Source organism: Sinocyclocheilus anshuiensis, unplaced genomic scaffold (assembly GCF_001515605.1).
Source record: "Sinocyclocheilus anshuiensis isolate Anshui unplaced genomic scaffold, SAMN03320099.WGS_v1.1 scaffold572, whole genome shotgun sequence".
Taxonomy (NCBI): Eukaryota; Metazoa; Chordata; class Actinopteri; order Cypriniformes; family Cyprinidae; genus Sinocyclocheilus; species Sinocyclocheilus anshuiensis.
Genome location: NW_015555778.1, coordinates 376,305 through 403,454, shown reverse-complemented (window position 1 = coordinate 403,454; position 27,150 = coordinate 376,305). Strand labels below are relative to the sequence as shown.

The 27,150-nt window shown below is 35.8% G+C and overlaps 1 protein-coding gene across 1 annotated transcript in view; it reads left to right on the top strand.

The window, feature by feature from the left end:
* Positions 1–27,150, top strand: part of LOC107674503 (inactive N-acetylated-alpha-linked acidic dipeptidase-like protein 2) — a 113,449-nt gene that overhangs the window by 23,900 nt on the left and 62,399 nt on the right. Inside the window, exons 2-3 of the mRNA XM_016468490.1 lie at positions 21,207–21,297; positions 21,773–21,943. Of these exons, the coding sequence (XP_016323976.1) occupies positions 21,207–21,297; positions 21,773–21,943 (262 nt within the window). The remainder of the gene's footprint in view (positions 1–21,206; positions 21,298–21,772; positions 21,944–27,150) is intronic.

The following is a 27,150-nucleotide window of genomic DNA, read 5'->3' as shown; positions in this document are numbered from 1 at the left end:
CTTATTGGTACAATAAAGCCCTCCCTACACCTACCCTAACCCTACCCGATACTTTATTTTCAACTTTTTGATTATTTCCTTAATTTTTATTGAAAATAAATGCCCTTACGATGTGATACGAGATTTGAAAAGGGAGGAAAAAAAAGTTCGGCAAAAGGTGGGATTGAACCTGGGTCGATCACGTCAACAAGCCAAGGACAAGCACTTATCCATTTGCGCCACTGGAGCTGATGTTCTACACCCACTTTTAACTAAATGTAAATATACACTCCGTATTTTCTACTCCAGAGTAAGGGCAATTCTTACAATACATTTAAACTGAGCTACTTTAATATCATCTCCGAACTTTCTACCACGACTCTGCTGTTCTTCGGCTGGTTCTTCCTGTATACGTTGATTGACAGATGTCTCGTCCAGTCAGCGGTGAGTAATCCCAAACCAATGGCGCTGTCTCAAACTATACCTACCTTTTCCGGTTTGTCTGAATTGTCGTTGTGTTTTCTGACTTGTTAATTTGTTTTCGGATTTGTCGTTGTGTTTTCTGACTTGTTATTTTGTTTTCAAATTTGTCATTGTGTTTTCTGACTTGTTATAATGTTTTCTGAATTGTTGTTGTGCTTTCTGAATTGTTATTTTGTTTTTTTAGACTTGCATTTGCGTTTGTAATTTGTTCTTTTGTTTTCAGAATTGTGATTTGTTCTGCACTTCTCGGCCACCGTAGAGAAGGGGCGCTGCTTACTTTCGGTATCGGTCCGGTATTCTGTCACGGGTGCACTGCTGAGCGGACTGAGGAGCAAGGAACGGAGAGAGACGAGGAGTACATTAATCCAAATGGGTTTAATTAACACAAAGAAACACTCACGCTATACGTGACATGAACATAGACAATACCGGACGCTGGAGCACACACAGGGAACACTATTTATACACACAGGAGGAGGGGATGACGAGACACACCTGGGAGCAATGAAGCATCAAGGGAAACACCTGGGACAAATTAAACATGGGAAAGGAAGGCACATGAGGAAAACAACCACAAAACACGGAACAGAGCCTGACAATACCGTGACTGCTTAGACTTTTTTTTGTTTGTTTACAGTGGGGTCAGTTGTCTTCTGCAATGGCTTACTTAAATCTGAAATGACCAAATGACCTCATAAGGAAATATTACTCCATTGACTATTATCCTGCACCATCAAAACGTTGCTTTTGTGTCATGTTTCAAATGTGCATCTTGTGACTTATTTGACTTGTCTCAGAGAATTGCACTTTACTAAATGCATTCTATAGCTGTTAATGCAGTCAATCAGTGACTTTTTATACACATACCTAGATTTACACATACTTAGATTTTGTTTTGTTTTGTTTTTAAACTTTCAATGGAAAGAATTCCGTTCAATTCAAGTTTATTTGTATAGCGCTTTTGACAATACATAAACACATTGAAACGCTTGTTTCAATATTACAATTTGGAAGTATATGTTATCAGCCAGAGATGATTGTATCAAAGTGTTCATATGGCTGTAATATACAGCTATAATATAATACATGCTATGTGGTTAATTAACGTCAAGTTTTCAGTAAAGCAGACACTAATATAAGGAAAAGATAATCTTGTAATTGCTACTAATTCTATCAGATATAATTTTAGTACAAGCTTATTATGTCAAGCATTATGTCAATGCTTGGCTGAAGAGATGTGTCTTTAATCTAGATTTAAACAGAGGGAACAAATATAAGAGAATATTAAAAAAAATAAAACAAATAAATTGTTCTGAAGATGAACAAAAGTCTTTTGGATTTAGGAAGACATGAGTGTGAGTAAATGATAAATTTTTGCATCTAACCCTTTAATAGCTGTGTTTTGCAAACACACTATAATATCCAAAGATTGCCGATACTTTGACAGAATCCTCCATTCTGAGGATGTCAAAGGAGCAATGTTTTGGTGGTCCAAGATAAAGGTCACAACGGTGACATTTCCCTTATGAATCAGAGTCAATTACATTGCTTGTTGACAAGGACGTTGACAACCCAACTTGTGTCACCCCATTAAATCCTCACTGGGTGATTGAGAGATGCCTGCTTCAGAAAATGGACACACCGGATCCACAGTTGTCCACTGATTACCCTCTCTGGGATTACAGCTGGTTGGGGGAAACACAGGTCAAAGGTCATCCTAATAGGATCATCACTCCCTGTCCCCAGTGAGTCAGCTACGTGATGTTGGTGGTATAATCTTAATAAGGTGAACATCTTCCGCTGTATTCGCTTCTATTTTTTTTATTATCAAACCAGGTTCCCATCATACCATAGAGCAGGGCGTAGGTGTCCTTATGGAGATGAGGGACCGGTGGAACTCCGCCAGTGACAAACAAATTGTGTATCCATTTTTCATTGCTCCTCTATGTCAGCCGAGTCGCTGGCTTGTCATATTAACAGTTGCCAAGCCACTGCGCACCCAGCCAACGTGCTCCAGGCCAACATGCATTTAGTACATCCACACGACAACAGTCCACTGTTATTAACAATCTAAAGCTTTATTTTTCTTCATTTATAATTCACAGATGTTAATTGTCCTTTTATTTAGCTATTCTGGTTGAAGTGCACTGCATATGGGGTGAGAAAAAGTGTTCTATTTCCTAGTACATCCATTAAATATTTACTGCAACAAGATGATCTGATTTCCATTATTTTCTGTGGAAATTGTTTTATATTTCTTGTTGTTTCTTTTACTTTATAAAGGGGAAAGTGCAGACCATTTGCACATTGGAACCACTAAAAATAGTTATGGAAGATTTGTTCTGCAGAGAAATCTCAGGTATGCTGTAAAAACTGTTTATTTATCATACAACAGTCTCATGGCAGGGTGCATTTGTTAATTATCTTTATTAAAGTTCTGCTGGGTTCTGCTAATTAGATCTTACAAAGATGAGTACATGCAAGAGTTTCGTATTTCTTTGCAGGAACGCTACGTTAAAGATTTGTATAAGCTGTTCTCAAGGTCACATTCTGAGGATCTAATTAATGGTTATTTATCCTACACGGATTTTATTTATTGTGTGGTATTTTAGTCCGTAAGAAATCTGACTGAAACCTGACTGAACATGTATTGCATTTAAATATACATGTTCTCATTAAAGGTGTTGTTTGCAGCCCCCCATTTGGTTAGTGAGCTTAAATTTGAACTGTATTATGTGGTAAACTCACTTAGAGGGCACTGTGGTGAATTCTGCCAAGGACTAGAGGATATTTTTCTCTTGCAGGTGTCCTTGTTTAAATTGTAGATGTGTGCTAACCAGGAATATGCTTTTAAGTGATCCATGTGTAATTCATGTTTTCAGGAGTTGAGGTCGACGTCAGTACTGGTTGTTGAAAGGAAAGAGGCAGATTTAGTGAGTTTGTAGCATATTCTCGTGTGGGCTTTGTTGAAATGGAGATATGGAGAGAGATATTGAGATATCCCTAGAGCCACTGCTGTGAGCTGCAGCAGGACAGAGTCTGATTGTGTTCACTACCTGAGAGACATGAGGAAGTGTATAGGCATCGTCTTGAGAAGATGTGGTCTTATATCTGAGCCTAAAGGATGTGTAGAATGCTGTATGAGAGGTTATTTTTTACTTTTTCTCACACAGACAAAAAAAAAAAATCTAAAGTCTATCGGAACAAATTTGTGATTTAAGCAAGAGTAGGAATGTTTTCTTGTGGGAATTAAAGAAATAGTTCTCTCAATAAATACATTTTGTCATTTACCCTCATGTTGTTCCAAACCTTTATGACATGGGAGGAATGCCATAGATATGGGAGGAATTGTCTTATGTATTTTTAACATTCTCGTAACTGCTTCCCACAATATGGCATTTACTGATTTAAAATCAGATTTTAAAAAAATGTTGTCTTATGTGATAAGACTCGTCAAGGATTTAAAAAAAAAAAAACTCGTCCACATCATGTATGTGAGTGGAAGGTTGGAATCTCTGTATCCATAGAAAATGCTGTTAAGGTGCCTGAAGCAAATGAACATCTTGGATATTCTCTTACTTCTAGAGAGGCAACCTTCACCCCAGGGCCTAAATATCCTCTGTGCTCCTACAATGACAAACCCCATGTAGCGCTCTCGTTTGAAGTGTGCATGGCTTAAGGGCTGTGGAGATTGATAGCGATTGCCACACACACAAATATCTATCTAGGCCATCAAAGCAGGAAGTATTCTGTACCTTATCTTGTCAAATAAAGGGCAGAATTGCTCATTTGAGTAATATGGAGAGTTAAAGCATGCTTGAAAACCTGTTTGTTAGAGATATGGTGTATAATTTAGATTTAAATAATGGATCTAAATAAATTCAATGCCCTGCTTGTAAAACTAATGTCTTTGAAAGTTTCTTTTGAATATTCAAAACTAGAGACAGACTGGTGCTTGTTCACTCAATTTCTTGAAGTCATTATTCAAAGTCACACTTTTCTGTTACTAAACTAAGAAGTGTTCTTCTTGTTTGAAGTGTAGTTCAAAAAGCATAATTTCATCCAACAGTACCTGCCTAGATTTTTAGTGGCTTTGATTCTGGAAACATTTTTCCCATTCATTTTTTTTTCATAGGGATTTGATAAATAGATTTTAAAATGTATAAGTTATTGTTCAAAACCAGTTCCTCTATGGAGAAAATGAATGGGATTTTCACATATGGAACTGAACTATTGAACTATTTTTCTCAATACTTTTTTTTTTTATCCTTGTCTGCCATTTTGGATTTATTTGTTCACCCTTAGTGAGAGAGAATACATGGGATTCTACCTTAAATTGTGGCTTGTAGAATAGCTTTTAAAGTTAATTTGATGATTTAAAACCACAGACAGTCTGGTACTTGTTATCTCTCCATCATAAATATGTTTTTTTTCCCCATTGAAATAAAGGTCAGGTGGTTTCTAAGAACACATACTCATTCTAGGTTTTAAAGGGAGATGGAGCAACTGGGGAACATAAATAGGAACACCATCTTCTCTTGTGCGCACATGTTGTCACAGAATCAGAATATGTATGGAAGGTTCTGTCCAACAACACAACAAGGGTAGCGAAATGTCTGCCTGGTGATGTAACAAAAGGCATTGGTGCACAAGCCTTGTTAAAATGGCACTGAGAGGTACAGTCTCGACCTCATTATGCCTTTTGGACGTGATCACTCACGCCCTGATTCATACAAGGCTGGATGAAAGCATGCTTCTTTGGGCTAATTATAACAAGGAGATCACTTCATAGACTGGAAGCATACCAAAAGTGCGACTTTGATTAAAGTACTTTGAGTAAATCTGGGCTGCTGAGGAAACGAGCATGAGCAGGCCTTGAGTGGAAATACTTTTCTATGAATGCTGAAGATGAAAGAGCGTGAAGAGGTAAGGATTGTAGATGTGGTCTGGTGCTCCAGAACTGACCTCATTAGCAAATAGGTGCTCTTTCATAGGTTAGGCAAAGCTATAATAAGAATGCAAAGTCTTTCCTGGTGCCGCAATCCTTCAGCTCTCTCACGTGGTGTTGTTTCTGTGGGTTTGGTCATCATTGATACTGACATAGAATCCTTGGAAATTCATTTTTAAAAAAGCAGTGGAAATATTTGCTCTGTTCTGAAAGCTTACAGTACATGCTGGATATAGAGGCAACTGCCTTCTAATGAAGCATCCTGACCGTCATGGAACCTTACAAGTCATTGATTTGGAATGTTAAAGGAAGGAACGAATAGAAAACTGCATGGAAGACTCAGTTCACAGTTGATTGTAAAACTAAAAGTGCACTCACATTTATCGCGGCGCTGCAAAATTTCATAGGCAAAATCCTGTTATTTAATAGGATTTTGCATTTTTGGGAGTTTTAAGTGATGGTGGAAAAAGTTCCCCTCGCAGATTTCATTCTTGTTGTTGTGATCTGAATTTGCTGCGCTGATAAACAGAAAGCTGCTTTGAAAGTGACTTCTGTGTGTCACTATACTAATAATTGACAACCTTTGTTTTGCCCTTTTTATTGAAATTTTAAAATTTCACTGTGGCCAAACCTTAAAATAAATGGTGAATTTGTTTTCGGAAATTGGAGAAAAAACTTTAAAAACTCAATGCAGCATTTCTAGTTGTCAAGTTGAAGCACTGAAATTACTAAAACTGAAATAAAATATAAAAAAAGCTTAATAGAAATTTTGCAAAATAATAGTAAAAAGCACTTTAAATAACTGCAATTTAAGCTAAAATAAAATAAATAATAAATAATAAACCAACATAATATATAAAAGATAAAATCTAATTCAAAACATCAATAAATCCTATGATAGTATAAATAATACAGGAATGACACTGATTTTAATAGTTTGTTTTTAGCTAAGCAAAGCAAATTAAAATTCTGATTCACAGATTAAAATTCTGTAATGAAACTGATCTATTTGTATATGGCATTTTAATTTTTTTTTCTGAAATATAAGATAAAATTGATATTCCTCCTGCCTCATCCTTCATCTTGGATTTATTATGATGATGATATTATTTTATGTTTAGTAAGTTTATCGCATTGCATTTTGGAATTGCCTTCTCCTCTATGGATACATGGGATGCTTAGAATTTAGACTTTGGCTTAAACAAGGTATATTGGAACTTTTTGGATAAGACTCTGTGATGGGAACCTGCCTTCACTGCTTTAAAATGCTGCTTACGGAGGCAGCTTACTTGAATTTTAAAACAGAGCAGTTGTGTCCATAACATAACCGTAGTGAACTCTCTCTCTCCCATTCCCTATATCTCTGCATCTGGGCTACACAGTTACCTTTCCTAGCCCTGGGTTTTAATTGCTTCCCACTGATGATGACATTGATTAATCCTCTGCAATGCTGAAACAGGTTCCCAGAGGTCTCTGAGCAATTGTAGTGTGCCGCAAACCCAGCCAAATGAGTTCCCTTAAAATGGTGAAGAGATTAGCACACAATATCTGGAACTAATAGAGGTGTTTGAGCATAAGAAAACAAATACCAAGCAAATTATACATCAAATGTGCATTAATCAAGAAAGAGTGTTACTTTTAATAGAGCAAAGTGCATTGCCCATTGTTTATGCTTTTAATTAAATAATAATACATATCAATGAACATAATAGCATACCATTACAAAGTTGTATCTAATTCAGAGCCGTGACCTAGGGTGTGGTCTAGATGTTATATTTGCATTTGCTGTTCCCAAGGTTCAGTGTAGGGTCTCCTCATGTCCACAGACCACCCACAGTTGTTCATTAATCATTGGATGCATATTTCATAAAATACTAGCAAGCACTATCCAAAAATGAGAAGTTTCAATCTAATTGACTGGGTTCCACACAATTTTCTGGCACTCAGGGAGCACCAGTCGAGTCATGTTTACAGCATACTATGTTGAAACAATGAGCCCTTTTGATTAAAAAATAATCAGTGGATTTGCCAAAGTTTGCCAGATTAGTGGCATCAATTCTTGGAAAGATATTCAGTTTTGTTTGAGGCAGTAAGCAGCAAGTAAACTGAATATGCACAAGAATATCTTGTTCTGAGTTTTGTCTGTGAAATGATACTTTGGATGGCCATAAATTTGCACCACAACAAATAAACATTGATTTAGTTTTCATAATGTGCTTAACCTTGGGTTAATATTCAACATATAGACAGTGATCAGCACACATTAAATATGGTCACTGGAAGCTTAAATATGCTTGCTTGACATGCAACAACAAACACCATTTGTTCTCTTGCATCAAGCAAGCAAGTTTGAGCTTCCATTCACCATATTCAGTATTCACTATCTCTGTGCATTGATGAATGTTATATGTTAAGTATGTGAATAAAAGCATACATTAAATCTGTTCATCATATACTGTAAATTGAATGTGTCTCTTCAGAAGGTCTAAACCGCTCTATTCATATGGATTCCTTTTATGATGTCTTTAAGAATGTTTAAACATTTTTTTTGGCTGCATGGACTTTCAATGGAAGGACAGAAATCTCTTTTAAAATATCAATCAGTTATGCTCTGAAGATGAAAGTCTTATGCCTTTGATGACCAAATTTTCCTTTTTTGGTGATTTAACAATTTGGCACCAATATTAAACCCAGGAGTGCCAACTGCTATTGAATAATTGACTGATTTATTGTTTATTGTAGGATTTTTTTATTTATTTTTATGAATCTGTATATTTTCTGATATTAGATGTAGATATTGCTTATTTCATATTTTTGCATTTTAGATTACATTTTCTAAATCTCACTTTAGCAAATCTCAAAATATCCATTTTTCACACTGTACATTATAATGCTGTGATACCTAAATTCACTTGTAGCATTAAAATATGTTTTTATTTACATTAATTTATTTAATTTAACATTCCATTAGGGTTCAGAGTCCTGGCCCACTGTTTTCTGTACTCACATTAAATAATCTTCAGCCTTATCTACAGAGATTGAACGACCATAGTCTCACACAATCATACTGTAGAGTTTAAATGAAGTTTCAATTCAACACTTTAGGCACTTGGGAAGACCAGCTGTCTTACAGCTGAATGCAGAAAACATTCTGGGAGCAAACTGAAGACCTCTTCATCCTCCAGAGTCTCAAGCGTTCCATTCCCTTCCCTCTCTGTCTGTCTCAGTAAAAAGAACATTTCCTCCCTCAGTCAGTTCTTTGCAAATGATCTTACGCTGATCACAAAGACTGCTGATGTGTGTCGGTAAGCGATAACTGTGACCCCACAAACAGGAAGTTCCTCACCTGGCCATCTAATCTCCACCGCCATTTTGTGTTTACACTGTACCGCATCACGACTCCTCTGTTTGCCCCTTTGAAGTGCTAATAGTCTCACAAATCCCCTTTTGCATTTATTGATCCATAATGCATTCTCTGTTACACACACCAGGGTTTAATGTGGCCCTTGGTGCTAATGTGGCAGAATGCATGATAGTGAGGACAATAACTGTTATTGCAGTGGCGACCTGTACTTAAGCTTAGAAAAGAGAAAAGGGAGATGGTGGCGAAGAAAGGGAGGGTTAGAAAGAGTTCTGGGAAAGAGGGAAGGAAGGTTGTCAGAGGCTCAGATACATTGCTGAGCCGAGGCTGTGTGTTTATGGTTGGGTCCCCAGGGCTTTGCACACAGGGCTATGGTTCTGAGACCATCAATCACCCACGCACACGCACACACACACTTAAACACAAACACACACACACACACATACTCCTCTAGCACATTAACATGCAGCGTGGAGCCTATAGAAGCATCAACATGCACTAGTCGTGACTCCTCTTACCACAGTCAATTTTCAGTGTTTCCTTCCATTTTGTCGGCGCAATTAAGACATAATCATAACATTAATACAAACTTTTTTTCTCATTAACTCTACAATCGATCACACTGCTTATTCCCAAGGAAATATGCGTGATTAAGAACGTGCAAAATGATTTATAACATTGTTTGCGAGTCTGTGCATTGGATTCTCATCAGCGCTTCAGCTCTCGGAGGGTCTGATAGTGTAACATGCACTGTGCATGTGGCGCTTTCATGGATTTCATGATGATGAAGTTTGTTATAGTTCTTGATGGCACACCTCTGATAACCTTTTTATAATTTATGACTGTTATTAAAGGAAATATTTCATGTAGTAACGTATAGAGCCATTGAAACATTAGCCTACTGCTGTAGATACGCTGATGCAACACTTACATGTTATCTATGAAGATATAAGCTTGCATGAGGGATTTTTTTCATTGATTTTGTCCTTCTTTGCTCCTTCAAGCCCCTTGTATGCAGTGCAGTTTTGTTTGTTCATTGTTTTATTCATTTGTATGTGTTCCTGGTTGCTGTGGCTGAATGTGTGCCAGATATCTGTTCTAAAATACGAAACTCACATTTGAGCTCTAAATGTTTGCCTGGATAGAGTAAATAGTTTACACAAAAATACATGTCGTAGCAAACCGCTTTGTGTTTTTTTTTTTTTTCATCTGTTCATGTCTGTATTATGAAAATTAATGGGGTTCAAAACTTTCAAGCTCTAAAAAAATACTATTTTGTCTTTTATCATTATATCATTTTGTATGATGAACAGATCAAAATTGAAGCCTTTATGGACTCTCAAATCTTTGATCAATGATTCCAAACAAAGACCACATCAGATATGATGATGTGATCCTCACACATCAACTACAATCAAAAAGTTCTTCACAATATCATACATGATGTCCATGGCTTTAGGCTTCAGACACAGTTTTAGATTTTAAAGTTTGTTTTCCTACTGTGACCTCTGAAATATTATGACCTCTTGGTATTCCCAACCATAGTTACTTTTTTAGCTTTAATGAACAGATAATAAAAGTGTATAATAACTATATACAGTATAATATTCTTTGTCTCAATATAAGGTTTATACCTTTCCATAACCCACTCTTACTGTTGGTGTTATGGATGGACAGACACAAAATGTTACAGTTAGACGGATACACCGCTACTGAAGGACACTGAATCAGAGGCCCAGTTTTACTAGCCAATATACTGAGATTCAAAAGCTTCTGTGAGTTTCACAGTGCAAGAAAAAGTGTGAGCAAAAACATTAATTTCTGTTCTCGGCTATGATGAAAGACAAAACAAGAATAAATTTTTGGTCCCACACTTTATATTAAATGGCCTTAACTACTATGTACTTACATCAAAAAATAAGTACAATATAAGTACTTTTTTCATATTTTATTGCAAAACACTTTTGCTGCTATTGAGGTGTGACACAGGCAAGGTTAGAGGCAGGTTTGGTGGTATGGGTAGGTTTAAGAGTGGCTTAAGGTGTAAGGGATTGGTCAACAGTGTATTTATAAATGTAATTACAGATGTAATTACATACAGGTATTTTTTTTTTTTTAAATATAAGTACAATGTAAAAAACATGTATGTACACAATAAGTGCATTGTACCAAATTATTATTTTAATTGTAAGTACATAGTAGTTAAGGCCACTTAATATAAAAGTGGGACTGGGACCCAATTTTTTGATAATGGAAAAAGTCAGTTATTCTGTCCTCCAAATAATAAACAACTTTAAATGTGTTCAAATGTTTGGAGTCAATAAAATTGTACTTTTATTTATTTTTTTAGCAAGGATATATAAAATTAATCAAACATTTATGATTTCCATTTCAAATAAATGCTGTTCTTTTGAAATTTCTATTCGTCAAATATTTCATCACAACAGTTGGAGCTGTTTTCAACACTGATAATAATAAGAAATGTTTCTTGAGGATAATAATAAGAAATGTTTCTTGAGCACCAAATTGCCATATTAAAATGACTTCTACAAGATCATGTGACACTGAAGACTGGAGTAATGGCAGCTTTGCCATCATGAATTAACCTAATTTTAAAATATATTCATATACAAAACAGATATTTTAAATTGTTACAATATTTCAATCTTACTTTTTAATGTATTTTTGATCAAATAAATTCAGCCTTGATGAACATAAGAGACTTCTTTCAAAAACATAAAAAAATCCTGCCAATCTCAAACTTTAAACAGTAGTTTATGTATAAATAAAATGTATGCAACAGTATGTAACAGTATTTACCATCATAAAGCTGTTTTCTAAAATCTAAATTCCTACAATATAAACATTTCAACAGGAAAGTAAGTATATATTTTTTTTTTCGTAGACTTTTTTTTTTTTTACGACTAAAAGCATTGTTGATTATTTTCATTATCAGTTAGTATTTGTGGCCTCCTTAAAAAAAGTGTGAGAAAGCGAGAGAACGAGACAGAGAAAATAAAGCTGTGCGCCAAAGCTTGGCCGAAGGGCAGAAGCTCCAGTAATCCCTGGATCAGGGTCTGAAACACCTCTTCCTTTGGCTCGTCTGGATGCTAGTACAGGCTGTTCTTTGAGCAGCAGTGAGATCTGTGTCAAAGGGCACTGTCGACTCACTGAAAAACGATAGCTGTGCCAAAAGGAGTTTGTTAAGAAGGCCAGGTAGTGCGAGATTCTGCCAGGTGAAGATGCCACGGTCGGGAACACTCTCACAGTGGCTTTGTTGTGTTTTTAGCATGGCCTCGCTCTCGTGTTCAGCGCGTTAGATGTAATTTAAAGACATTTGCTGTTCAGCAGCTGTGTAATGCTGGTATTGGATAGAAGAAGGTCAACACAAAGCTATTTAGAGGTGGAAAGAGTATGGAAATATTCTACTCAAGAAAAAGTACCATTACATTAATGAAACTTTACTTAAATACAAGTAAAAGTACCAGTCTAAAAATCTACTCAAGTAAAAGTAAAAAGTAGCTCATTTAAAATTTACTCAGAGTAAAAATTACTTAGTTACATTTTACCAGTGGGAGGGAGGCAAAATGGGATAGGCCAAGGGTGTCAAACTCCGTTCCTGGAGGGCCACAGTCCTGCACAGTTTAGATATTTTAATTAAAGGAATCATCAGTTATTTAGAATAATAAGACATTTGGGCTGTTACCAGGCAAATTAAATCAGTATCAACAAAATTCATCTTTGCAATCCAGACATAAGCTGTATCTGAAGTGGCATTTAGATGTGTTTACACACTGTTTAATGCAGAACATAAATGCATTTAACCTGCAGTTACAAATGCAGAAATAATGTTTTGATATATACGACATAAAATGTTGAATACTTATTTGAAATTATAAAAAAAATAAAAAAATTAAAAGTTCAAAAGATACTTTAAATGTGAAATTAAAACCGCCAGTAGGTATTAGCCAGTCACTGTTAATAAGTGAGTCATTGCGATTGAACGAATCATTTAAACGGTTGATTCATTCAGGAAATAAACACCGTCATTGCCCAGAGACGCAAAACTTTCCTATGGTGGCTGTGTTCTGAATTATTTTTGTTGTCGGAGTAGAGCAAAAACAGGCAATATGGTGTCTAAAACTCAAGTCTCTTAATTAACTTGTTTATTGAACTGTTGTAAAAAAAAATATATATATATATATATATATGTATGTGTGATCCTGCTGATTCTTGGAGAAAAAACGGCACTCTTCGTGTGATATTTATTTACAATATGAAATGATATAAATATATACATTTTCTGCCCCTATATGTTCAATTTTGTGATCATTCTAAATGCATTTTAACAGACTGAATCACGCAGTGAAAGAACACACTCTAAATGCGCATGCTCACTAGTCTAATCTACTAGACTTCACGGCACTCTGTAGGAATGTTTTGTTTGGTTTTTGGCAAAATACTGATAATGTCAAATCACACATCGTTAAAACAACAATTACGATATTATCGCAGACAATATATATCGCACACCCTGCACCACTGTCTTTTTGGCTAAGTTGTGCAAAACCTTTTGCTAAACTCTCAAAGCTTCATTTTAACCACCAATGCAACGATGCAAGTATTTAGCTTACTTCTACATCCTTGCAAAGGGTTGATGTCCAGATTTTATAAGCTGCTAGTTTGGTCTCCCTGGGCAAATGCAGTTTACACTGCATAATAGAGCATAAATATGGCCAGGGGTTCACTTCATTTCCTTCGAGTTCAACTTCAGCAGAATACGACGGGGTTTCGTTTTCAGCTTTCAGTTTCGTTCAGGTCTGCACCACTAATGCCTGTCTTGTCCGTCTTCATCTTTCTTGTGATTTTAGTGCCAGTTTGTTCTCCTGCCCATTATTTACTGCAGTAGTTTGAAGGGAGCAATTTTTTTTACTCAGTATTTAATGTGTTTTAAAATGTAGCGAAGTACAATACTCTGAAGCTATTAGCCGTCAACTGCCAAGAGAGCGCTGAGTCTTTAAAAGAGTCTCATGCATGATACTGGTCACATACAGACTGACTTTTTATTATACATCTTTCTCAATGTCCTTTACACAACATCTAATTTCCTTTTCTCTGTCCTTCTTATTGTTTGACTCCATCGTACTCTTGTTTGTGGTTGTGTTGTTTTTGTGAATTTTAGCTGTAAGTTTATTCCATTCTGCTTACCAAGATACTCCAGATCAATGAAGACCGTAGGTCAATGCAGTTAATATAAAGGGGTTCAATAAGAATGAATTACATCCGATAATAGTGTGTTTATTTGCACACTTCGTCTGTGTTTTTAACCTCTGATTCACTATTTTATGATTGAAATAATAATGCTGCAAAAGGCACACACATACACTGGTTTCCATGATTTATGGGGACATTCCATAGGCGTAATGGATTTTATACTATACAAACTGTACCCTAACCCCTCACACAAAACTTTATATATATATATATATATATGTATATGTATATGTGTGTGTGTATTTATTTATTTTACTCCGTTATCTGTGATTTATGATAATTTTAATTTATTTTAAATATTCACCTTCTTGTTATTTTAGCTACTTTCTTGGAAATGTTTCTTAAATATAATGACACGTGATGGTATGCATGTCATCAAAAAAATAAATAAATAAATAGCAGGGATTGCCGTACAATTTTTTTTTCAGCCATACCCTGGTGATCTAAAATATATACTTAAAGTACCTCCTGAGTTTGATTGATTGAAAAGTTGATTTTCCAGTAATTTAACAAAACATTTGTGTGTTCACGGTTATGTTCACGGTTATGTCACATGACATAAAATTTAAACAAATACAATATTTGACCTCTTTTCAAGTGTTTTATTTTGATTGCTTTTATTTTTTAATGAATATAACAATTTTAAGATTTAATTACCTATAAAATAAAAAATAACTGTTTTGTATTTTAATATATTTTAAAATGTAATTTATCAATGCCATTACTTCAGTTTACTTGAATTTTGATTGTTTTTATTTTTAATTAATTAAATGTATTTATTTTTTATTTATTTTATTTTTTATGATTTTTAATTAATTATTAGCTTTTCATCGGCTTGCAAACCCCAGTTTGGGAAACCCTGCTTGAAACAAAGGCACAAAAATCCACAAATATCCAAAGTACTCTGTGTAATTGAAGTGAATGAGCAACGAGCAACAGCCAACAAGCCATTTCGCATTATTTGCATGTTAGCTATGTTTACTATTTGTAGTAAACACAGACCTTACGTTCCTTCCTCCTTGCATTTGTTGGCCGTAGAGGCAGTAAGAGGCAGCAGAGGTTGGAATATGTGGTTTAAAAACAATGACTTAAAATGTATACTCTATTGTTGAATACTGCACACTCCTAACTTAAACAGAATCACTAATGTTTATTCATTTCACTCTCCATTTGTCCTGCAGTGCTTTGAAGGCCTTGGTTGTAATTTGTTAAACACGTCTTCCATGCTCCCTCCTCCCAGGGTTTGCTAATCGTTGTAAATCCAGTTATATATGACTGCTGTCTTTAGGATGAATCCACTTGGCGAGAGGGAGTGATCGCGGATGTACTTGAGCATCGCTTTGCATTACTGATGCAGACGTCTTCTCTGTTTCAGAAATCCGTTCAGGGCCTCCAGCTTGCCAGACAAACATCTCTTTTTATCTCATTTTTGAGTTCAAGGAAAGTTCAGCGTCTTTTGTTTTCTTCCTAACTGTGGGAAAGTCAACAACAGTGTATTGTGGGAGTTGTTTAGATGTCATTCTCATTTTTTGGTGTTTTAGATGAGAGCTTGTGTTAAATGGTTGTTTAAGAGTCATTGACCTAAATGCATTTGTGAATGTTGTTTGTGCATATTAATAGTATTGTAATTTCATGTTTCCACTTCACTTTATGAAACATTTAAACTATGCTTTTTTGTTCTTGTTTTGCTGCCATGCTACAGGTGTTGCATTTTCCCAGCCATGCAAAACAAGTATCCAAAATTACACAGACCTCTTTTATACTATATATTATTATTATTATTATTATTATTATTTGGTAAGATTTGTATTATTTTTTTTTCTTCAATGTTTTTTTTTTTAATTCTCTTATGCTCACCAACCTTGCATTTATTTATTCAAAAATCTAAAATAACACTATTTTAACTCTATTGTAACTCAGTTTAATGAGTTCTGGCTAAATAAAATTAGTAGATAGATAGATAGATAGATAGATAGATAGATAGATAGATAGATAGATAGATAGATAGATAGATAGATTTTTCAACCGTAGTATGTTTATTGACAGTGGGATGATAATCAATTATCATGGCCTGCGTTCATTTCAAGCTGACATTTCTAACATTTTTATATTTGAAACAGAAATATTTGTAAGCTTTGCTGATGTCTTTGTAATTGATATGCCATATGCAAATTTCATGTTTAATTTCAATTTCTCAGGGACTAAAAGAGCAAATCAAATAGATTTTTCGCCCTGAATCACCACTTTTGAAGTGTTCCTTTGAAGGACACAAGGGTCACATATTTTTCAACAGAGTGAAAGCTTCCACAGATATCTCCTATATTTCTCTTTGTTCACCCCTCTTACACACTATGGCCTCTTCAAGGACCCTGCGGACCAAAAAAAAAAAAAGCCAAGCACTTTTATATGGTACGGGACTCCGCCAGTGTTATCATCCATAATAGCACTGCTACAGTTCAATAGCCACCCAAACGGCACGCAAGCCTCACCCAAGCAAAACCCAGGGCGACCACCTGCAAGATACATCAGCTGTCAATCATCTCCGCTCAACCATATTTAATTAAAAAGGTTAGGGATTCATTCCTCTGCTTGTATTTGCTCAACAATTTGCTAAAGATCACTCGCACAAAAGCACAGATTAGATGTTTATTCCTAACAAAGGGAATTATAGTAGTGCCATTGGTATATTCATTCTGATAATTGCTTTGAAACTTGGAAAAATAAAGCTTCATCTGGCTGCTGTGTTGACCGGCTTCCTGTGAGAAAATGGCTGATTTGTGTTGCTTGACAGGAGAGCAGGGCTCCTCTCCCGATGTCTATATTCGTCTCAGTAACAGATGGTGCTGAGTTAAGGATCTGCCGTCACGAGGGTTTGCAGACTCCTCTTGTTTCTAGCCAGCGGCGTCAGTCATGAGTCGGGCTTGAGTGAGGTAGTGACTGATCTTTTCTCCAGACGGAGGAGGAAGCATCAATCATCAGGTCGTGCTGTGGAGAGCACCTCTGCAAACGCTGCTCGACAAGAGGCTGGATTTGGTCAAGCTGTGACCGGTAGGATGGGTGACTAGCTTCGCCGCGTTCTGCTCTGATCTCTTTTGGTATTGGTCAGTGGAGACACTGTCGAGGTTGAGGATACGTCTTCATTATAAATGGGCCCAGAGTTAACCGGTTTGACCTTTTATTGAAAGTATTGAGTGACTGAGTAATGAGGTAACGTACGTCACCACATGTTACGGATTCGTTTTGCCTGATTTGTTTCACTTGTACTGCTTAAGTCAAGTGTTTTGATACACAAATGAATGTTAGGAAACCCATAATGAATCCATTTTTTTTATTTTTTTTTTATTCAATACCTAACGCACAACAGGTTCACTCTGAAGAGTTTAACATAGAAGCAAATCAATTTTTCTTTCTGGGCACTTAATTAACACACAAAGCCATCATTTATTTTATTTTGTTAGGTGGATTTGGTTTGATGGAATAAATGGGAGCCATGTAATGATGGCAATATAGATTTATGGTGAACTTGGTTAGTTTCATGTTAACACTAATTAAAGTGTGGCGGTTCATTTTCTACATTAATTATAGTGGCTGCAAGGCAGTGCTGTATTGATATTCCTCAATCATTCGAGTCTGGTTTGAACTAAAGCTTTAACTCTAACTATTAAACTTCTCCAATTAATTCAGCCTGAATCATTTAACACACAGACTCCATTCAGACTTGTCTTCTCCATATCAGAAATCTTTTCTGGGCCTTCACCTTTACAGACAAATGGCTCCTTTTTATCCTTTTTATCTCCTTTTTACCTTTTAGTTTTCTTTTCTTCTGACTATGCACTGTTATGCCTATAGTTCACACTATAGGATCTTAAGCCCGATTTAAGCCCGATTTGCAAGTTAACGAGCTCGCCGACAGGTCGGGCTGTGACCGGGGAAAAATCAGCGGGTGATCAGCACTCGGCGATCTTTATGTGTGAACTACTCAACAATGCATCAAAGAGGCTCGCTGACACGGATATCTAGCATGCCAAATATCTGGACCAGTCGGCTGACTCGACTTCACATGGTGTCAGGTGTCGTGACGAGCTACAGCCAGTGAGAGAGCAAGGCATGGGTTGAGGTCAGCAGAAGAAAAACAGCAGTAGCAACACGGCTTTAAGAAAAGTTTGGAGACAAGAAATGGAACAAAATTTTACAGAACACATCATCATGCAAACAGCTTGCAACACTAATTTCTTTCTGATGTCCATTTTCAAATAAACAACTCCTGTTTCACTTCTTGTTTCGCATCATTCCCGTTCCACTTCTCGCATGTTTTCATGAGAAACGTGGTTTGGGGTCCGTGTAGAGTCGTTATGGTGACAGCTGTTGTTGTCAGCTTGTGTAGTGTGTGACCCCCTGTTGCCGATCATTTACGTAGTGTCGTGTTGTGTGAACACCACAACGACTTCAAGACAGACAGCAAGTCATGTAGTCTGAACAGCACAGCGGTCTGCCGACATTTTAAGTTTTAAGTTGTGTGAACTAGGCTTAAGGCAACTGTGTTTTGTTTGCATTTCCCTTGTTATTGGATTTGTTCAGGCATTATAGCCTTAGCTTGATATCTGTTTTTATACTTTTTAAGACATTTAAGATTAAAGTTTAATATTTCAGGTTTCAGATTTTTTGAATGAAGTCTCTTATGTTCACCAAGTCTGTATTTATTTGATAAAAAAAATAGAGTAAAACAGAAATATTGTGAAATTGTATTACAATTTAAAATTACAGTTTTCCTTTTGAATATATATTCAAATGTAATGTATTCCTGTGATGGCAAAATTTTCTGCATTTTTCAGATTGAAGTCATTCGTCAGTTTCACATGATCCTTCAGAAATCATACTAATATGCTGATTTGGTTCTTAAGAAACATGAGGTATCATCAGTGTTGAAAACAGTTGTGCTACTTAATGTTTTTTTTTTTTTGTGGAAACGTATATATTTTATTCAGGAATCTTTGATGAAAAAGAAAAAAATCATTCTGACAAAACTTTGCAAATGATTTACTTCAATTTATTTGCAATTAATTTTTCTTAATTACTAATAAATAAAAGTTATTTTACAAATAATGTTAAAGATAGAAGTTACTCCATACTGATCCCATTTTATTCAGCACCACTTTTTTCCTAGTCCTAGACTTTTAAGTGTAGATACATTCTAATTCACCAAGAAGTGATATTTCTTTGTAGTTCATTTCAAACTGGTTGAAGTAAAATTGGTCACACAATCATTTGGGGGAACGGTTCCTCCATAAATAATGCCCTGGGTTACTATTTAAGTCTTGTGCCAGCTGCAGTGGGGGTGGAGGTTGGAGAAGCATTACCTGAGAGAGGTTAGGAATCATCCTCTCCACTCATGCAGAGCACACTTTTAATTAGATTATCCAGGCACCCATGCACAGCTGTGAGGGATTAGACACACTCTGTCAGGTCACAGTGGCTCAGTGTGGGGCTGGACTGCTTGTCCACTGGATGACTGGATGAGTCCTGTGCTTGAGGAGCTAGAGGGAAACTCAAAAAACTGCTTGCTTCTGTTATGGTGGTACAATTTTGAGTAGGAATAACAACATAAAGAAATGTAAAACTTTTCTGTCCACACTGTCCAAATTAAAAAACATTGCCTAGTTTATCTTAATATTGTTGATTCCAAAATAACTTTTTACTCGGAGGGCTTCTACATGATTATGGTAAATATCTGGTAGAATTAGTTAAAAGCAACAAGCTTTTGTTCTAAAAACTTAAAACTTTCAGGAGCAATTAGACTTACACTTTTTTTGTATATGTTTTTTTTATGTTTTGATTTTGTGTTTTACAATTAGTTTTTTTTTTTTTTTTTTATCCACTAGGGCGTGAATAATTATAGTCATTTCATCATTTGTGTGATTTATTTAAATGAGTTACATGTTGATTTTGTGGTCAAGTTTAGCAGCTTCTTGTATTCTGATCTTGTGTTTTGAGGTCTGTGTGACCCTGCAATATTTCTCATAGGAAACATTGGGTAAATCACATAATATTGACTAATTTGCATTGGTTTTATTAATAAAACTGAAATAATTTTATAGTTACTTAATCTAAATAGTCAACTGATCAAAGTTCACTCAAGAATTTGCTTAAGTAAATAATTTGAGCTAAAAAACATGCAAACTGTTGCTATGAAACACAAATACAAAACAGATTACAATCTAATAAAGTATATTTGTTGTGTGTGTATAAAACATCTCTCAGCAGAAAGCAGACCACTGTTGATTTAGTCTGTACTTTTCAGGCAGGGTGTTGTTGCTTTTCTTGTTGTGCTGTAAAAATCACAACTGTTTTGAAAGTTGTTTCACCTAAAAAAAAAAGTGCTATAATGAGAAAACAATCTGTCCCAGTTTGGGTAAAGGATATTGAAGGTGTCATGTGGCAATTATCAACTTGTGCAAATTTAGTGGATAAAGAGAAAAAAAAGTGCAGTTAAATGATTTATAGTCTCTGGAGTCTCTTGGCTTACTTTTACACTTCAATTAATTTTGTTTTGAAGATTGAGAGAATGGGCAGGCCTGCTGTGTGTCTCCTATAAAATCACAGAGTGAGCTTTGGCATGCTGATGGGCCTGAGAGCTCTTAAAGTTTACAAGTTACAAGATAACAATGTGTTTCTCTTTGTGCCTTCCACGTGCCGTGACGGGTAAGAAATAAGCGAAGCCGAGCTGCCAGAGCACCTTAGCACCGCTTCATTTCTCTCTCTCATGTTTAACGGTCTGTTGCTAATTTACTTTCTCTCCCAGCAATCCTTTTTTAATAGTGCATCCGTTTGTTCAGGAGACAATTGATTCCCTGCGTTGCCATATTCATCAGTTACATTAACTGAAGCTTGTCCGGAATATGAATTATGGAGGCCGTCTCTCCATTTCTGTCCCTCGTTTCTAGCTGCAGCTTCACATCAATAGACCATGTAAATACCTTTGAGGAAAACAAATGTTAACCTAAAGTCAAAAATGTGCTAATTACACTAATGATAATGAGTCTTGCGCATATTCATCAATGCTTTGTTAAGTGTCGTCACGTCGTTGGGTCGTGAAGGGAGCCTTCGAGAAATACTTGTCGCATTTATTGATGTTTTCTTCCTGTTGTGTCTGCTTCGACACAGGGACTTTGACAGCTTGTCTGATCTGACAGAAGAGTCCAAGGTCAGGTACATTGCTCAGCGGTGGGACGAGCTGGGATTAAAAGACATCCAGGTGACCATATATATATATATATATATATTATGATAATGTTATATAAAAATGTAAAAATGTGCATTGTCCTTCATGTGGTAATCAGCTTGTATTTCATACTTTATACTGGTTCGTTTGGTGTGGACCAAAAAAGAAAATTATTAATTTAGTCCTGATTCGCTTAGCATTCCCACTGCCATTTTTAACACTGAACCTAAGATATAAAACAAAAGGTATATGGACATGGTCACAACCTGACTGGACAGCTTTTATGTCAATTTTTTTGCTAACTATTTTTACCAGCTTATAACACATGAAGAGCTTACAAAATATATAAAGGACTCGAAACAATTGCTTTTTTGGTGCACACCATGGTTTGGATGGCAGCGTTCACACTTATTGAAATGAACTGCTCCTGCCATGTGTAAACATGCCCTTAAATGCTTTAGATTATGCCAACAAAACAAAAGACGAGCTGGGATTAAAAGACATCCAGGTGACCAATCACACGGCTCTTCTGAGCAATCCTGGACCAGCCCTCAGCACGATCATCGATAAGAGCGGAAACCAATGTTACCTGCCTAGCGGAGTGAGGTGTGACCAGCCGTTTGCATCCATGACTGACCCCTTTGCCTTTGCAGCCTATTCGGCTGTGGGAAATCTAGTGGTGAGTTACATTATATCATTATACTCAAGTATATACTCAAATGACCAATACTATACTCACGAAATGTGGTAACTTGCAATTGTTACCTTAAGGGTCCGTTTCTAAATGATCTAACCCATAAAATGAATTTTGTCTGTGTAACCTAATTTGTCAAGTTGATTAAGTAACATTAATTGACATTTTTGACTTGAAGAAAATTTGAATGTTACCACTGAAAGTGCATGTTTAGGTTACCTGGGGGGGGGTCATTTTGAATGACCGGTTGTTACACGGTCATTCAAAAGTTTGGGTCAGTAATATGTTTGTTTAAGAAATTAATACTTTAATTCAGCAAGGATGCATTAAGTTGATCAAAAGTGAAATTAAAGGCATTTATAATGTTTATAATGCATTTATAATACAAACCAGTTTTGTTATGAATAAATTCAGTTCTTTTGAACTTTCTGTTCATCAAATAAAAATGTATCATGGTTTCCACAAAAATATTAAGCAGCACAACAGTTTCAAACATTGATAATTAGGGATGCAACAATACATTTAGCCCACGGTTCAATGCATACCTTGGTTTTTTTAACGACAGTTTTTGGTTCGGTTCTGATGGAAAAAAAAAAAATTGTATTAAATTAAAAACTCCTGTACATTGGAGAAAAATATGGATTATCATTATTTTTCCTATTTTTTATCCAAAATAGGATGGATTGGCTATTATTGAGCGCTATAAACACGTCATGTCTGTTTCATTCATACTGGAAGCCGGAGGGTGCCCTCACGCAGAAATTCCGCATATGCATCACAGAAATAACAGAACTCATGATGCTCCAGGAAATCCCTAATATGGACAAAACCATTCAGCTGCTGTAACTGGATAAACAGATAGAAACGTTTTGAATGATGAAAAATTAAGACAGTAAACACTCGGCTGCGACAATATATGGTTTATTTGTGTTCTTCAAGCCATCTCTGTTATTTTTATAATGATTAAGTATATTTATAATCCATTGCTAATCGACATAATCTTTATTACAGTATAGAATATATCTTCTGCCTCTTTATATTATAATGTTCTCTAATAATAATATTCTCTTTTGTTAAACAACAGGTTTAGAAGTGCTTCTCATTGCAAGTCATTACAAGGGAGAGAAATAAAACACATGGAAATTATTTAACACAAAACCGAACAAAATGCAATTCACAAGCACATATTGAAGCGTGGATGTGGTACCGAATGGTTCAATATTATTTTGAGCATTGTGGCATCCCTATTGATAATAATAATACATGTTTCTTGAGCAGCAAATCAGCATATTAGAATGATTTCTGAAGATCATGTGACACTAAAGACTACAGTAATGATGCTGAAAATTCAGCTTTTCCATCAGAAAATGATGATTCATGCCACTCAGCCAATCAAATTTGAGGACTTGAATTGTTTTATAATTTATAATAGAATAACACACAGTTGCTTATTGACCTTTTTTATTATTGACTGTACTGCACAATAAATGCATTGCATTGGCAGCTGCAGATGAATTAGCACTAGAAATGCCATGCAAACACACTCTCACTTTCACAACCATGAACACTTCATACCGTCAGAAGGTTAAAACAAATCCATTATGCAAGACTGAACCTATTTCACACACGTGTGTTATATTCTCCAGATATTTTTAGAGGTTATGCTTTCTGTCTCTAAAGGGAAGAGGAAATATCGAAGGAAGATGCATTGCCATTATCCGTTTCAAGACAGCCCCGCTGTATCTAACAGGGATAAACCTTCAGTAAAAAGTTATCTGAGTCAGTCACAGTCGGTCTTTCATGCCGTCCTCTACAAGGGGGGTCAAAGTCATCCATCATAACACTGCACATACTCAAAGCTCTGATGTAAATTAAACTGCATTTGCAATGTCTAAAAATCAGTAGGGAAAAACAAATATGACTGGCTTGATGGATGAAATGCTCAGGGATCTCGTGTCGAGGCGTTAGAGATTCATCCAGCTATCTTGAGCCGCTCATGGGTCACTTGGCATTTTACATTGTACTTTTACCAACTCCCAGCTCCACAACTAGGCTAAAAAATTCACCATCTTTTCCACTGAAAAATGTAGAGATGTACAGCATTACCACAGTCACGTATCCACGGACATTGGCCATGTATGTCACAAGCAGGCTTGACTGGCATAGCAGTTTAACTAATCATGCCAATTATAAAGTAATAATGAAGTACTGAAAAACATGTATAATCAAAACCCTATTTTAAGACTGTGTCGTGATAGATTTAATTTAAATTGTCTTTTTTTCCAATGAGCCTGTAAATTGAGTATAATCACAAAATATTTGAGTTGTGAATAGAACTTGTTCATTTAATTCAAATTACATTAATGAGTCTTCTACACTTGTTATTTTGCTATTAATAGCATTATATATCTATCGGTTCTTTCTGTCTGGCTGTCTAATATTTTATTAATTAATTCATGATTATTTATTTATTTTTATGTCATTATTTTGTCATTATTTTATTGTATTTTATTTGACTTTACTTGGAATAACATGCACTGATAATTCATGCACAATAATACCAGGAATGTGTGTATAATTTTTTTATTAAAAAAAAATATTTTTATTTTTTATACCAAAGCTCAATCGACAAAGAAATGCGTTTTCATTTCTTCAGGGAATCAATAAAAGTCAATTTGTCCACAGCATTCAAAACAAGAAACAAACAGAAAACTGCAGGTAATTTGATATCTTGTGGTAAATTGAGTGGAGGCTTTACCTCTGGTCAGTAATAAGTTTGAGGGGGGCCCCCGAGGGTAATTATTTTTGATGAGTTAAATCCACCATACTCCCTGGTTATTTCTCTCCACACCATATTAGTGATGATCAGGTGTAGGCGCTGGGCAATTACTGCCTTTAATTTCTCTGAGAAGAAAGTGAGGTCAGGTAGTAAGAATGAAAGTTCCTCTTCTTTTCTTTTAATTTGTGTGTGTCTGGCCTACTCAAAGAGAGGAGTCTTCTACTTTTTTCTATACAATTGTAAGTTTCTATGCTATACAATTTGTATAAAACTGAGTGTTGCATTTTAAACATTGACCTATGTTAACAAGTCTCATATTAATGCATTTTCGTCCTTTTAATGCTTATAATGCAATGCTGTTAAAACCTTGGTTCTTAATTTTTTGAATCCCCCCATTGCCCACAACAGTATTTAATGGCCCAGCAACCCTAGATTCTGTAAACTAAAATGCAGGATTTCAGAAGTTTTGAAAGCATTTTAACCAATCAATTTTCAGAACTTTTCCAGTTGTTCATGATTTACTGGATAAAAACAGAGATTTTTAAGTGTTTTTTTTTTTTTAATTCACAATTTCTCCAAAATAAAGTTTGATGAAAACTCTGGGAAAAATTAAGAGACCACTGCAAAATTATCAGTTTTCCTGGTCTAGAAATTACACTTTTAAAATGAGGCTTTTTTTTAAGAAAAAAAAGAGGGGGAAAGTTTTTGAGGGGTGAATTAAAATAAGAAATGTCTTGTTTTAGCCTTAATTTAATGCTTCTGTCATCTCGAGGCCCCCTAGTGGGCCCCAGGTCCTTTGGATGAGAACCACTGCATTAAAATAATAATTACTGATGAGTCATATAGTTGTACATTAATATTTAATTTTTACTTAAAACATGTTAAAAGAGGTTAATGAGCAAGGGACATACTTTAGCGTCTTGACTTTAGCTTTGGTTGAAGCTGACGTTTAATTTTTTTCGCAAAAACCTTTTAAGGTTCAAACAACGTTTGATGGACACCCCACAGCTCTGTCTCAAACCCTTCCTTCATTAAGCCTTTTTTGAGAAAGACTTGGATATTGTTCACCTATCTTTGAAGATAGGTCATTGTTTTAGAACATATGAGCTGAGGATTTGATCTTGTAGCTGATGTATGATGGTGTGTAGAGAGAGAAAGAGAAAAAAAGCGTTTCCTTTGATACGTGAGCTATACTGTTGGGAGTGGTCATTTGTATTAATTTAACATTGATTGCTTTATATAAAAAGAAAAGCGGTGAAATGATGAAACGTTTCTGCAACACCTCGGCAAATCCAGTGTGTTAACATAGTTCAAATTGTAATCTTACATGGAAATTTACAAAAAGTTCAATCAGATGGACACAAGGAGGGCATTTTAAATTCCTTTGAAATTTTAAGAGGTTCTCACTTTAATGATGCCTTATGGCCTCTGAAAAATGAATTGAGCATTGACGAATTGACACATTTTTATTCACAGAAGACATGTTGTCACTCTCGCCGTCTGGCCTCTAATGGTGCTGTGTGATTGGGGTGGTATTTAACATTCTCCTCAAAATAATGTTTAATTATGGGCTGAGTATTTCTTTCCGCTCCTCAGTCACGTAGATGTGAAAACAATTGTTATTTTCCTCTAGTTGCTTCAAGTCGCCGGGGGTGAGATGACTCGTGACAGGAGCCGTCGCTTGTCTAGAAAAGCGATTTGTTCTCCGCAATGTGTGCCCTCGTTAATTTCATTACCTTAATGACAGCCTCTCAGTGCAAATCTCATCCATTCCCAATTTTCTGCCTCTTCTTTACCCCAATAGACGGAACGCTCTTCTAATGCAAATGCAGACATTAGTGATAAATCCCATCTTTCAATGGTCTTGTGGTTTCGTGAGACCGACTAGATGTACTCTCCTGCCCAGAATCATGTTTCATTTCCCCCCAGACCCAATGAAAAATGAATCAAACTCAGGTAATGCATTTCCACTTTGTGTCTCTGGGCCTTAAATAGCATTTAGTTTGACCCCACCTCATCATCCCTTGTCGGTCAGAGGTACTCACTTTTCTTAAACTCACAAACCGGGTTTTGGTTTATTAGTGCAGACTAAATGACAAGAAGGATGCCGTGGCCTGTAGCTGCCATGAATCTGCCTTGCATTCTTTCAGAGCTGTGACATCTATGCTGCGTCTGTGTGTGATGTATGGTACAATGGTTAATATATGTACTTGTCCCCCATTATGCACAGCCAGAGATGTTCCCTTTGTTTTCACTCATGCTTTGCTATCAGTAATGAATGTGACAACTAGCTTTATGGGGTGTTACGTGAGTCACAACATTACAAATCAGAGGCTTGTTATTCCTCACACACACAGCAAGAGAGGTCAGAGTCTACCCTGAACCATTTAAAATTTGTAAATGTTTAAACATA